Source organism: Pavona decussata, unplaced genomic scaffold (assembly GCF_977016875.1).
Source record: "Pavona decussata unplaced genomic scaffold, jaPavDecu1.1 SCAFFOLD_13, whole genome shotgun sequence".
Classification (NCBI taxonomy): domain Eukaryota; kingdom Metazoa; phylum Cnidaria; class Anthozoa; order Scleractinia; family Agariciidae; genus Pavona; species Pavona decussata.
Window position 1 is genome coordinate 1,270,874 of NW_028145436.1, and position 15,048 is coordinate 1,285,921.

General features: G+C 38.6%; 1 protein-coding gene across 1 annotated transcript; it reads right to left on the reverse strand.

Annotated features, from left to right (window-relative positions):
• Positions 1 to 544: 544 nt before the first annotated feature.
• On the reverse strand, positions 545 to 14,810 carry LOC146487789 (zinc finger protein-like 1 homolog). The gene is made up of 8 exons (XM_085127345.1): positions 14,575 to 14,810; positions 9,274 to 9,385; positions 8,209 to 8,297; positions 6,629 to 6,733; positions 6,119 to 6,188; positions 5,129 to 5,350; positions 2,588 to 2,705; positions 545 to 1,763 (listed from the first exon to the last, which is right to left on the reverse strand). Exons 1-8 carry the CDS (start codon positions 14,674 to 14,676, stop codon positions 1,553 to 1,555), a joined length of 1,029 nt encoding a protein of 342 aa, XP_084983471.1. The 5' UTR covers positions 14,677 to 14,810; the 3' UTR covers positions 545 to 1,552.
• Between the last annotated feature and the right edge of the window lie 238 nt (positions 14,811 to 15,048).

The following is a 15,048-nucleotide window of genomic DNA, read 5'->3' on the forward strand; positions in this document are numbered from 1 at the left end:
TAAAGACGATGTCACAGAATGAATAAAAGTTAAACAATTTTTTGCCCACGGACTTGACCAATCAATCCGTCATAATTTCCTATATTCACTGAGTACAACGCGAATGAACCGTGATAGACTTTCACTCGACTCTGTGAATCGCGCGACCTGTTATGGTATAATCCTCTATATTTAAAAGGAAACAGTAAAAATACTAAAGCGAAAACAACAACAACGACATCAACAGAAACAAACAAACAACGACGGAATCACGTCCGAGGACTGTAACAATACGATCAACTATCTGATACAAGTGACACACAAGAGGATTTTGTACGCCAATGGCGGCGATCGACGATTCTGTACGACTTTCTCCGAGGGCTTCACGGTCAATTTGTTTTCGGTGACGTACCGAGCTTGGATCACGTGACCCGAAACGGATTGGCAGAGGCGAAAGCCTAGGAGTTAGAGTATTAAATGGCGTAATGTGTCAGTAATTTTTACTCTAGATGCGTGTTACCAAAGAAATGAGGAGATTGCGATCAAACAAGTGTTGAGGCAAAAATCTAGAAGAGCGTTTTCCATGTTTTTAATCTAGCGCTATGCCCCCATAACCGTATGGCATTCATTACAATATTTCTACAAATTTAAAATTTAGTCCAACACTGACGGAAATTTTTCCATTAAGACAAAAATAAAATAATGGAATGTATCAATACTTTAAGGGTCCATTTGAAAAAAAAAAAGGTAATAAAAAAAAAACCTACCCACATCATTGGAAACTCAAGAACAGTTTGTAACTAATTGAAATGACAGTAACCCAATTTTGGACCGGATAACAGTTCCGAAGACAATTCCAAGTTTTTAAGCTTGGCTCAAATCATTAAATGTACTATTTGTACATCTTGAAAATCAACCCAAATAACCACTTGGGACCTTCCCTAACCTTAAACACCCCCCTAAACAACGTTAATAAAGCTCTTATTTGATAAACGAGCAAAGGACACAATGTCTCTTAGTATTGAGTAGATTCGCAGTGACAGTTCAGGCATTACTTTGCGGTTTTTCTTTACTTTTATTCTATATTTTCTTGAGCTATACTATAAACTTATTTTCGAGAGTCAAGGAAAACGCACTCGAGTTTTTAAGGAAATTTACAGAGGTTCTAGTATTTACTTGTGAAGGACATGTACTTCTTTTCCCGAGGAAAGCTGATCTTTGTTGGTGGGAATTGTAAAATTTTCTGATCCGTCGTCTCCTCTCCGGAAAATTTGGGATAATAAAACTTCATATCTTTTGGGGAAAAAACCCAATAATAGAATTCTAGCATTCCTTGGTGCATTGAAATAACGTCTATCTACAACTCAGAGTCTCCGTTATTTATAAATACAATCTCCCAACTGTGGCGATCTTTCAACTTGCTACACAATCTCAGTTCATACACAGCGTTAGGGAAGTGTAGTTGAGTGACATTATTTTATTGACTCGTCACGCGATCTTGCGTGATGATTTCTGGCTTGTCACATGATCTTGAGGGATAAAAATTGCGTGACTAACTAAAAGTTACGAGGATTCAAGCGCTTTTTATTTTGTCGTCTTGAACTCTTATGTTGGGGTTGGCCATGGGATCAAGGAACGGGTCTTTATCGGCCACCCCTCGCCCCACGCGTGTAAAGAGCACCACCAGTGTGGTGAAAGCGAGAATCAGCAGGATTAGTATGACGGTGGTGCGCTTTAACGACGCGTTTGGATCCTCAGGTCCAGGCTTTTTAGATCTCCGAGACCTGAAAATGATAATAAGAACAAAAGCAATGCTGTTAGAATGTTGAACAAGAATTGACTGAAAAACACAACAACAACAACAACAACAACAACGGAACAAAACAACACTTGAGAATGTATTCCAGGTGGATGATTTGAGAGGAAAAATGAAAAGAAACTGAGAAAGATATATTTATCAGTCAGTGACAAAGGTAGCGAACCAGCCAACCACCCAATGCTATGAAATAGATGATAAGTACACAATGGAAATTTTCGGAAAAAATGTCCGAGCCCCCAGCAGGAATCGAACCCACGACCTTCTAGTTACTAGTCTGGATGCTCTAACCACTGAGCTATGGATGACTCATGTGGTGAGCAGGTCACAGGCTTGGGGTTATAGATCTCAGGACTTCACACTGATCTCGCGTGTACACTGGACACTCATCATGTCAGCGAATTACCTGCATCACGCGAGCCCATTTGGAAAAAGAAAATTAAAGCCTTGGTCCCAACAGGAGTCAAACCTATGATCATCCGATTAAGTTCGGGTGCTTTACCACTGAGCTACAGCAGACTCGTGAGAGCTATGGCCATTAAACTAGGTTCATGCTACAAACACATAGGTCTTTGTCTACTGTTAGATCAATACTTCTCTCAGAGTTCACTGTAATTGGTGGCGAGATTTACACGCCGGTGAATGTTTGAGCAAGTTGGACCAATCTTGCTATCAGTTCCGTGTAATAGTTGCTTACTTTTGGAGTCATAACTGATGTAAGCTTAAAAACACTGAACTGGACTGGTCAGAAGCTTCTCATAAACGAACTCATCATTACAGTGCTGAGCTTACCAGAACCATCTTGTGAACCAATCTATAGCTCCTCGTCTTTGGTATTTATTCTCATCGTGATCATAAGGAATACTATCCACTGGTTCCCGAGTGTTGAATATCTTCCGTGACACTGTACCTGGTGGAACAGAATAAAGGAAACTAAACAACAATCTTTGTTACTCTGATTAGAAGAGAGCAAAAGAAAAGAAAAAGTAAAAGCTTTGTGGGGTAAGTACGGGAACAGGTGTTACAATTCCACAAAAAAATATGTTGCTTTGAAATCCTAAAGTGTGACCATTGAAATGAAAGCTACTAAGCAGCACTTTCCTGTGGTGCTGTTTATTATCCTGTGCAAGGTGGTTCCAACTTTTGAGTCTGTGCATGAAATCCTAAAGTGTGACCATTTGAATGAAAGCTACTAAGCAGCACTTTCCTGTGGTGCTGTTTATTATCCTGTGCAAGGTGGTTCGAACTTTTGAGTCTGTGCATGAAATCCTAAAGTGTGACCATTTGAATGAAAGCTACTGAGCAGCACTTTCCTGTGGTGTTGTTTACTACGCTGTACAAGATGGTTCTAAGTTTTGAGTCTCTGGATGAAATCCTTAAGTGTGACCATTCAAATGAAAGCTACTGAGCAGTACTTTCCTGTGGTGTTGTTTATTACGCTGTACAAGATGGTTCTAACTTTTGAGTCTCTGGATGAAATCCTTAAGTGTGACCATTCAAATGAAAGCTACTGAGCAGTACTTTCCTGTGGTGTTGTTTATTACGCTGTACAAGATGGTTCTAACTTTTGAGTCTCTGGATGAAATCCTAAAGTGTGACCATTCAAATGAAAGCTACTGAGCAGTACTTTCCTGTGGTGTTGTTTATTACGCTGTACAAGATGGTTCTAAGTTTTGAGTCTCTGGATGAAATCCTTAAGTGTGACCATTCAAATGAAAGCTACTGAGCAGTACTTTCCTGTGGTGTTTATTACGCTGTACAAGATGGTTCTAACTTTTGAGTCTCTGGATGAAATCCTAAAGTGTGACCATTCAAATGAAAGCTACTGAGCAGTACTTTCCTGTGGTGTTGTTTATTACGCTGTACAAGATGGTTCTAACTTTTGAGTCTCTGGATGAAATCCTTAAGTGTGACCATTCAAATGAAAGCTACTGAGCAGTACTTTCCTGTGGTGTTGTTTATTACGCTGTACAAGATGGTTCTAACTTTTGAGTCTCTGGATGGAATCCTAAAGTGTGACCATTCAAATGAAAGCTACTAAGCAGTACTTTCCTGTGGTCCTGTTTATTATCCTGTGCAAGGTGGTTCTAACTTTTGAGTCTCTGGATGAAATCCTAAAGTGTGACCATTCAAATGAAAGCTACTAAGCAGCACTTTCCTGTGGTGTTGTTTATTATCCTGTGCAAGGTGGTTCTAACTTTTGAGTCTCTGGATGAAATCCTTAAGTGTGACCATTCAAATGAAAGCTACTGAGCAGTACTTTCCTGTGGTGTTGTTTACTACGCTGTACAAGATGGTTCTAACTTTTGAGTCTCTGGATGAAATCCTAAAGTGTGACCATTCAAATGAAAGCTACTAAGCAGCACTTTCCTGTGGTGTTGTTTATTATCCTGTGCAAGGTGGTTCTAACTTTTGAGTCTCTGGATGAAATCCTTAAGTGTGACCATTCAAATGAAAGCTACTGAGCAGTACTTTCCTGTGGTGTTGTTTATTACGCTGTACAAGATGGTTCTAACTTTTGAGTCTCTGGATGAAATCCTTAAGTGTGACCATTCAAATGAAAGCTACTGAGCAGTACTTTCCTGTGGTGTTTACTACGCTGTACAAGATGGTTCTAACTTTTGAGTCTCTGGATGAAATCCTTAAGTGTGACCATTCAAATGAAAGCTACTGAGCAGTACTTTCCTGTGGTGTTGTTTATTACGCTGTACAAGATGGTTCTAACTTTTGAGTCTCTGGATGAAATCCTAAAGTGTGACCATTCAAATGAAAGCTACTAAGCAGTACTTTCCTGTGGTCCTGTTTATTATCCTGTGCAAGGTGGTTCCAACTTTTGAGTCTGTGCATGAAATCCTAAAGTGTGACCATTTGAATGGAAGCTACTAAGCAGCACTTTCCTGTGGTGCTGTTTATTATCCTGTGCAAGGTGGTTCTAACTTTTGAGTCTGTGCATGAAATCCTAAAGTGTGACCATTTGAATGAAAGCTACTAAGCAGTACTTTCCTGTGGTGCTGTTTATTATGCTGTACAAGGTGGTTCTAACTTTTGAGTCTGTGCATGAAATCCTTAAGTGTGACCATTCAAATGAAAGCTACTAAGCAGTACTTTCCCGTGGTGCTGTTTATTATGCTGTCAAAAGTTGTTCTCAACTTTTAAGTCAGTGGCTAAAATACTATTCAAATGAAAGCTTCTGAGCAGCAAATTCCTGTAGTGCTGTTTGTTTTATGATTCTGTGGTGTAGAAAGAAAGATGGTTTTTTTTTACTAGGTATATGTATTCTTTGGAAGAAAGGTTTGGGAACATGGTAAAAAGCTTTGGGTATTTGCAGCTTACTTGATTTGTCAAAGCGAGCATCAGCCTGCTGTGGAGGTGGTACCATGGCATTCTGCTGCCGCACATCAACCACATGGTGATCTCTGGTCGATCTCAGTTCTGTTTTAGTACTCAGAGGGGTGGTGTAAGGAGGAGATTGACTGGCCTGTGGGGCTGGGTATGCGCTGGAGGTAAGGGTGTGGTCTGCCTGTGCTGTCCTGGGAGCAATCGTCCCTTGAGAAACTGACAGAAACAAAAAACAATAAGGAAACTGTATTCAGTATGTGGTGAGTATGGGATTACTCATGGAAATACTTTATTTGATTTGTCTACTTTATTATAGGAAATCAACAATGCACTTTATATTAACGCGATTTTACAAAATTTGCGTTAATTTAATGTATCTTAATTAGTGTTGATGTAAATTTAATGTACGCTATTTTACAACATAATTTGTTATTTTAAAGCACCTTTATTTCATTACAAAACCTTATTGGTTCATGACTCCTTTATTGGCTCTTCTGAGTCACTATCTTTTGAATTGATAGGGTCTAGTTAGGCTTCAAAACCAAATTTTTGGCTTTAAAAAAACTTAGAAACATCCGTGCACTTGTCTTGGAAGGTTTTATTGACAGCAGCCAAAACGCAGTTTGGCATTCAGAAATGTAAAGTGCGAGTTTGCAGAATTATGAAAATCGCAGTAAATAAAGCAAGATGCTTATCGAAAAATTCGCGTTAATTTAATGCATGTAAACCTAACTTTTGAAACATTTGTGTTAATTTAGTGTAACGTAAATTTTTCTTCGTGTTGTCAACGTGCATTATTAATTTCCTATAACAAGGTAAATCTAAACACTGACTCAAGATAACACCTACACCTATTACTAACAATTTTAATTTTTTCACTGATGTCACAGACTTCTACAATGTCAATGTTTCACCATTAATCAAAATGTCAGACATACAGTAAATAACAATTTTTCAAGTTTCCACCTCGTTACATTAACATACCCATATTAGCATCCTGTCTTGATACTCTACTTTCCGTGACAGATGTACTGCCAGTACTGGAGGCTGGTACCTACAAAGTTAAAATAAAAACTGTCACAATGATTAAATGACATTGCTCTGCTTACTGGCTCATTAGAAGCCCCATCATCCCAGGTGCCCAAGAAACTAACACAGGCATCTCAATTTTATCTGACAAACCCAACATAATTATTACTTCTTTCACTGTCTTTATGGTTGCCAAATTACCTAACTAACTCTGTTGATTTGATTTGATTTGATTTTCAAATACAACCTCAGTCCTTCATCTTGATAATTATTGGTTGGGGAATGGGGGGGGGGGGGGTAAAAAACAGGTTTGTGGTACAATCAGGACAATTAACTGTTTGATAAGACCATGTTAATTTGTAAGATCTTGGCTACTATGGAATTTTCGTACACCACAGCTTTGGTTGATTGTTAAACAGAGGCAGGTAGGAGACGGCAGTTAACGTGAGAAATTTATGTACTTACCACAGGAAGCCCAAGACCAACACGAGCCCATGGTGCATTGGCTAGCAGCTTTCTCAGCTGATCAGCCACAGGAGATAATTGATTTTCAGGAGGAAATATTGGTGACTAAAAAATAAAAAAATTTTAAAAAAATGGTGTTACCCAACATTAAAAACAACCCCAGAATTAAGAAACTAAGAACCATTTTAAATAAGAACCAAAGACAGAATATGATTTCTGTAGGGTTCACAAGAAGTACCCCTCCTTTATCAAAGGCAATATTTTTTTCTTGTTCACAAGCTACTGGGGAAGCAAAGGAAGAAAATTCAGGTATCCCACAATCCCTCGCTTCCAACTATATTATCAACTCGATGTTGATATGCGAACTCGCATTTGCGATGGGGCTTCTCGGAGTGAACGCTGATCTGCGCTCTCCGTCGCCATTGCTTTACGTGTTTAGATTGTTTAGAATTGTTTAGATTTAGACAGTCAGAGTTATGTCAATTCATCAAACTTAGCCTGTTGTCGGTTTCTAACGGTCATGGGACACGTTAGTTTTCCAAAAGACTTACGAGAGTGGCTTCTTTGCTTGTTTGTGCGATCAGAAACATTGAACGGCCGCTTGCCACTCGACTCTTCTACGACTTCTTCCATGCATTTACCGTTTGCTTGAATATCGACTTAAAAGGAAGCATTTATGTCACCACTTGATGTCCTTACACGAATAGAACCGAACAGAATCGTGCTTAAGTACTGTTCATTTCGACCGGGAAAACGAGTGATCGTTCAAAAGCAGCATTATGCAGTTGTTGACATGTTTGGCGCCAATTTAGGCAAACTTCAACGAACAAAAATTCCTTCAAAACATGGGGACTTAAGGGGACCTTGAATAAAATTCAAAGGAGATACTATTCGAGCAACAACAGGTAAGATTTCACGCTAATGTGCCCCGGATTGAACTCGCTAGGGTCAAATTTGGGTCAAGCATTTGAGAGCCGTGAACAAACAAAGCGAGTCGATCATGCATACCACTCCAAACAATTGTATGTTTTCCTTTATTCTTAGGCAAATTAGCTGCGAAATTGTAGTGCAAGCTTGAACTTAATTGCCAAAGCAATACACAAAACGATTTAACTTACATTCTCGGATCCTGAATAAGGAAAAATAGCCACTTGAATTTCAGTCGATTTCGGACTGCGTGCTTGCCTTCGCATCGGTACTTGACACCTTATAGTCGATAATAGTTCGCGGAGACTCATGGGAAACCTGATTTCTCCTCCTTTTGGGGAAGCTAAGTGCTGATTAAACAAAAAGGGGGAACCACAGATTTTTCTAGAAGGACAACATTTTCATCATCATATTGTTGTTTTCTATTCTTACTAACAAATAAGTATTTTCAATATCAAAAAAATATGATTCGTAAATCCAATAGATGTAAGATAGGCCTTCCTAAATTAGAAATATCGCAGTTACGTGTGGGCTGGCAAATGAGAAGTTTTAGTTAACTTACAAGAAGGTAAAGTTAAAGTTGAATTTAAAGTTGTAAGGAGAAATTAGTGAGTAATCACTATTAAAATTGTATCAGAGTCTATCACACTCACCTTGCAGTTGGGACAAGTATAACCTGCCGGAGCAGTGTTAGTTGGAAGACTTGCGGCATAGCTGTTTAGACAATCCCAGTGAAAAACATCTGAGGAAAGTAAATAAAGTGTTCTGAACTTTTCATGGAGAATATCAGGATAAATTGGATAGACTATTAGTTAAAGGGGAAGAATCACACAAATTTGCTGTCATTTTGAAAGCCAAAAATGTTTGTCTGTCAACAGAAACAATGAAATAATTGTCACCCCAGTGCAATAAAACTATCGATTAGTGCCTCTGGCCAGAGACAGAGTAGTACAGTATGGATTGAAACACGAAAAACGTTAGGCTAATGTTCTTCAAGTTCTCACATTTTTGTTTCCAAAATGCACTAGAACAGATCACGCGTTGTTCCTTTCAAGAATTGAGTTGATTTCTTTCCTCGTGTCATTCTAGAATTATTCGGCAGCTGATTGAAGGTCTTATTTCATCATTTTTAACAAAAGATGGTCGTCAAATACTGCATTAATTAACAGCTGTATATGCATTGGGCTGCCATCTTAGATTTCGAAACATAGGGAGCTGGCACAAGTCAAAGGGGGCATCCATCCTCTTGCAAACAGTTTCTACTCTCCTATGTCTTCTTGTCATCATAATCCAAGATGGCATCAAGTAGTCCGCAAAGAAAATACTGAGTGTTCGCTTGTCCAAAAATATGCCTGATGAAACTGATTAAACCCTGGGGAAGCTGGCTGGTTGTAAACAAAAGGCAATCTTCTGTTCTTGTTGTCGTTTAAGCTCTGAGCAGCTTCACTAAAGTTGCTAGCCATAATAGTCAAGCAGTAGCTATAAATGACAGTCCTCCCTGGGAACCCCCTAAAAATGTTTTCGGGAGAAAAAAAAAGACCACTGAATTCTTAAAATTATGGTCTGCTAGAAAAGGAACACTCAATTCCCATTAAACTGATTAAAACTATTTATGAGATAGATGTAACTGTATTTTTCACAAGATATTTATCGTGCAAACATTCATAAATGAAAGCATGAAAACAACTCATCAGCTATGTATGAAACTGATGCCTTACCAAAGCAAATTAATCTCACCACATCCCCTTCTGCTAAATTGCCATTACAAAGAGTGCAAACTGGATTGTAATCACTGTCCTGAAGCCAGTGAAGATATGATTTAACTATACACTAGAGAAAACAACAAGATAAAAAATATATTAATACATAGCAAATACATAGTGAGATACTGTCATGGGAGCAGTCATTAATAATACAACCAAATTTCTTTGTCACACTTACGGTCTTTCAATGTATTTACAGCATATAAACTCCATTTTTATATTATTATTATTATTATTATTATTATTATTATTATTATTATTATTATTATTATTATTATTAATCTCCCTTACTAACTGAGTTTGAGGTCTGTACTGTAAGTTATGGGCTGAGTATTTTCGCATTGATTTTCGTGCTTGGGCCATAAAGCAACGGAAAAAAATAAGGATCTGTAACTTACAGTATGGACTGAGCAAACAAGGTTAGTAAGATATTTGAAGGGCTGGGAGCATAACCGACCTATGTCGAATTTCAGCCCGTTTTTCGATGTAGCTCGGATTTGTCCAAACTTTTGCATGTGTACTGCAATTCGATTGAAAACCATTGTCCAGTATTTTTTCACGCTGCTTTGTGTTTCGTATTAATGCCATTGAGAAATTTTACCATCTTGTAAAGATATATCGGTAACATTATAGAAACTGGATGACCAAAACGACAATGCACTGAGGATTAAATACTTGTATTCAATATACACTCGTTGTCTTTGATACACGGCACATGAAAGCGGTGTTTTTCGCGGGAGCAACGAAAAGAATGCTGTCACGCTTTTATTTGATTCTGTTACAAACTACTACGTACGTGACAGGAATGTCCCAAATGTAAACAGTTACATTCTCCAAGAGAAAATGTGTCCATTTCCTGGCGTAAAATCCAGCTTTGTCCCGTTTGTCGACATATCACTCTTGATAACGCAAAATACTAGCATTCTACACGATTAACAGGAAGACATGTAGCCATTTCAACGATTAACAACGATTAACAACGATTAACGGCAGTTCTATTAAAAAGGTAAAGACTATCTATTCTTTTTACCACCAGTCGGTGTTAACCGTTGAAAATCTATGTTAATCGTACTTTCATTGAATCATTGCCTTGAAATTGTCAAGTTAATCGTTACATACCGAATTTCAAGCCTGGCAAACCACAACTAAGGCTTGCAAAACACCTTGTATATGGCGGGATTTGTCTCTGATGCTCCCGCGGGATTTGATAATCGAATTGAAAAATTCGCCACGGCACAGTCATCACTACCAAGGAGGGATTCTTTGGACAACATTTCCACCAGTTCCTGTGAACTGCATTCGTCAATTTCGTAACTTTTCAAAAGATCTATAGATGTCGTGCGTTTACAAACTTCACCAAACAAAAGCGAAAGCAACTAGCCAGTATGATACGCAAGTTGTTTATCCCGACTGCCTTGATCTATTTTGGGCTTGTTACAACCCGCAAAAGCAAACCATGATATCATCTCAAACGTTACTTATAGCAACAACAACTGGTTCGACTAAACACAGCTCGTGGACAGTGGAAACTTTTAACCTACCGATAATTTGGAAGACGAGTCTGACATGGACAAAACCTATAAAAAAATTTGCCTTCCAAGCGCATTCACTTGTAGACAAGCAAACTACCAAATCCCCCTCCCCCCCCCCCCCCCTGACTCAATGTTGTCTTTTGGGTCATGAACAGTTTCCTGGCAAGCATCGCTTCCCACATCAACATTGCATAAGGGGGAGGGGGGGGGGGGAGGGAGAAGTAACTGTGGTAGAATTATGAAGGGAGAAACAGTAAGTGAGTGGTTTTTTGGCTGTCTGTGTTCGGTTGTCATTGCATAGGGGGAGGGGGTGGGAGGGAGAAGTAAGGAAGTGGTTTTTGTTCTGTTCGTGTTTGGTTTTCTCAAGGAGTTTTGTCCACGATTGTAAAACCGCGAAATGTTTTCCAAACCAGGGAGAGCCAAAATTCGGACAAATCCGTGCGAAACCGAAAGCCGCGCTAAAATTCGACATAAGTCGGTTATGCTCTCAGACCTTCATTTATTATATCTCTTGAGGTAAATTGGGTGTGCGGGAGAGGAAACTTTCAAATTTAGTGGGCCTTACTCTGAAATACAGTCCACAAAATTGACCAATCATACTGCGCGTACTAACTGAGATATAATACTAACAACAACAATAATAATAACAACAACAAAAATAATAATAATAATAATAGTAATAATTATTATTATTATTGTTGTTGCTGTTGTTATAATTTCTTAAAAATATATAAATTTTAAAACTTTAAAAACTTTATTTATACAGCTTTCCATTATTTGAATGACATTAGTCGAATTACGTTTCCATTACTCCATGTTATCATTTTACCATTATCATTATTACATCTATTTGAAAAAAGGATAACATGCATATGAACTTTAAAGTGAAACACCTTTCCAGAGCATTTATTCAAGGAATGAATTTGAGGGCTGTAGTCAAGATTAGAATGTACAGTTTATATAAAAACATTAATACCGCCAAACCTTCCTTACAATAAGAAATTGCCCTTCTTGCACGAACAGTTCAATCTGCTCTGCAGCATTACAGTGGGTTAGACTATATGTGACCTGGAAAGCGAAAACGGACACTAACGGTTTTCCGTTTAACGGGCAAAAAAACGGATTGCAAACGATGTTAAACGGATTGTAAACGGTTACCACAAGCGTTTAAACGGATTCCAGTTCCGTTTAAACGGATAAATGAAAGCGTTAAACGGTTGGGCAAAGTCCAAAAACGGAATGCCGTAAATGTTAAACGGTTGCAGAATTTTTTAAACGGAAAGCTGAGAACGTTAAACGGTTAAAGAAAGTCGTTAAACGATCATAAACGGAGAGCTCAAAACGTTAAACGGTAAGTAAACGGTTTCAAAAGTTCACAAGGAAACAAACGTAAACAAATAATTTTGATCGACTGTTGTCAAATACCGAAAATACATTTCACTATAATACGTAAATACTGGAATCTTTTAAATGAAAATCTAAAGTATCTCATTTAGTTCTGTCATTTCATTCCGGACAAGCTAGCAGCGGAGTAGATAAAAAGCCAAATTATTATAGCTATAAACAATTACACATGACGTGACGCCTTGAATTTGCATAATATTGAAAACATGCGACTTCACGGACGAGAGATCACGTCCGTCTTTTAGTCACCGACATCAACAATTTCTTAATCGCCTGCAATACGCTCTGATTTTGAAGGGTTAAAAAATTTCCCCATTACGCCGAGCATTGGTCGTATTTTAAGCGGACTCATGTGCGACAAATGAAAGAAACATCATCGTTTGAACTTTGAATAAGACTACGACTTAATGAAAAGCGCTGAATAAATCCGAAAGCTTGTCGAATCTAACCCGAGTCAAGTTTGAATTCAATAAAGCTTTCGCCCGACTTTCATTTGACTTTTCCTTAGTACCATTTGAATCATCCATCTCGTGTTCGACTTTAGCCCGACATTTAAACAGACTCAGTTGATAAAAAATCTTTCCGGCTAGCCTTCGTAGCAAGCGCTTCTAGCGAACGAAAACCTACAGTCGACTCGGTGATAACTCGAACCCTCGCTAGACCCCGCTATAAGTCGAACCTCGTGCTAACTCGAAGCAATTTTCCTTACCTTTCAGGTCATTTTCTATATAATTTTACCCTCGATAAACTCGAACTCCCGATAACTCGAACCTTTTTCAATTTACCTTAAAGGCTCGAATTATCGGGAGTCGACTCTATTTCTCACGCGGCCAGAAACCGGAAACTAGATTTTCGCTCGCTCGCTGGAAACGCTTGCTAACCAGGCCACTGCCCGCCGATGCACGATACCCCTGATGCAGAATTTCTTCAGAAAATAATACCCTTTTGTTCCAGTAAAGACACACCCAGCACGCTGAAAGCACGTGCCACACGCTGGTGTCTTTGTTCTGAACTGAGAATACAGAGACGGCTTTTCGATCGCGTGCAAAAAGAATTACAGCCAAGAAATGCCTTGGCGCTTTTTCACAATCTGTGCGCTCAAAAGAAGGGAATTTTGCTTGTTCAGTCATCTTAATGCGTGGAGATGACGTTTTACAAACGTGTTAAGAGCGACATGTAAATAAAGCCACGCCAGCCTGTGAAAGTTTTATACCAAAAAGCTGACAAATACACTCGCAGTAACTGCAACCAACACATCGTGAAAATCGTTTCCACAAATTGCGCCTTCAACACGCGGGCTTCAACAGAATACTTTTTCGCTGGTTAAACCATCTTTATTCGCCTTGTAGAATCGGACATACGACTTTCTGTAAACTTGCCGCATCACGCCGCAGACGTCAGGTGAATAAAATTTAAATTGTTTACTATCAACAAAAGTGACTGATGCTCACAATTATTTATATAGCCGAGAAGTTCCTGGTATATCGTGGAAATCTTTATCGTTTCCGTAAAATTCCCTAATAGAGAATCTTGAAACTTCTTTCCGCGCCTTGAGCACGAAAATGCAGATGCAACAATAATTATTGTCGACATAAATTGGTAATTAATACGTTGTGTTTGCAGCTACGATATGGCTGCTTGTTTACTCTGACGACGAGCTTGGTTATTTGAACGATTGGTTGAGAGTTGTGAGCGTGTAATTTACCTTAAGCGGAAAAACTAACCGTTTAACAAACGGTTTGCTTAAAACGTTGAACGGATACTAGGTTCTTTTAAAAGGATAGGAAACGTTTTGTCCAAAATGTTAAACGGATAACAAACGTTTTATCCAAAACGTTAAACGGATAACAAAAGGTTTGTCCAAAACGTTAAACGGATAACAAACGGTTTGTCCATAACGTTAAACGGATGCCCTTTTTTTTAAACGGTTTAGAAAGGCATTAAAACGTTTTACCAAAATCGTTAAACGGATGCGAGAGTTTAGTAAACGGATAAGAAAAGCGTTTAAACGCTTGTGCGATCCGTTTAAACGGACGTTAAACGGCTATAAACGGATTTTTCCGTTAAACGGTAAAGCGTTAGTGTCCGTTTTCGCTTTCCAGGTCACATATACAATATTAGATGTCAGTGAATCATGTACGAACGTGCATGCCCCACATGTACATGCATGTAAGTATACTTTATCGACTCTGTCATCGAGAGTAAAATCAGTGCTTAAATCAGTTCATACAAGTGCATATTATTCAACCTCCACTTAAAATTCACAACAAGTGTAAACACTGGCTTTACGTGGTTAAGTGAAGCATTATATCTTACTTACTCTCGGGTGACTTGAAACCAGGCAATGTTCACACACATTTACGCGATGTTCAAAGCAAAACTGCGTTGTAACTTTCTTCTTGGGGCATTTACATAAGCCCATGATTATTTCTTTTCGAAGAAACGGCACCAAATATCGTCCAGACGATAAATCTAGGGCAAATTTTCCATCAAATTTGCCTCAATTCGCTTGCCACGTCGCCATACTTTACGAGTCCTTCAGCTTTTCTAACTTTGTAACCTAGCCTTGCTTGGAAACATGGTTAAGTTCCAGGCTACAACTCGGTCAATTTATTTTCTACGCTCTGGGAAATCTTCTCGGATTTTGGAATATGCGACGAAAAAAGAAAAGTTTTGGAGGCATTATTCTGGCAATTTTTTTTATCCATTTTGGTGTTCAGCTCCTTTCTTTCTACACCTGTTGCCTCTCAGAAACACCTTACATAATAGTCACTGCAAAACCTGACAAGTTGAC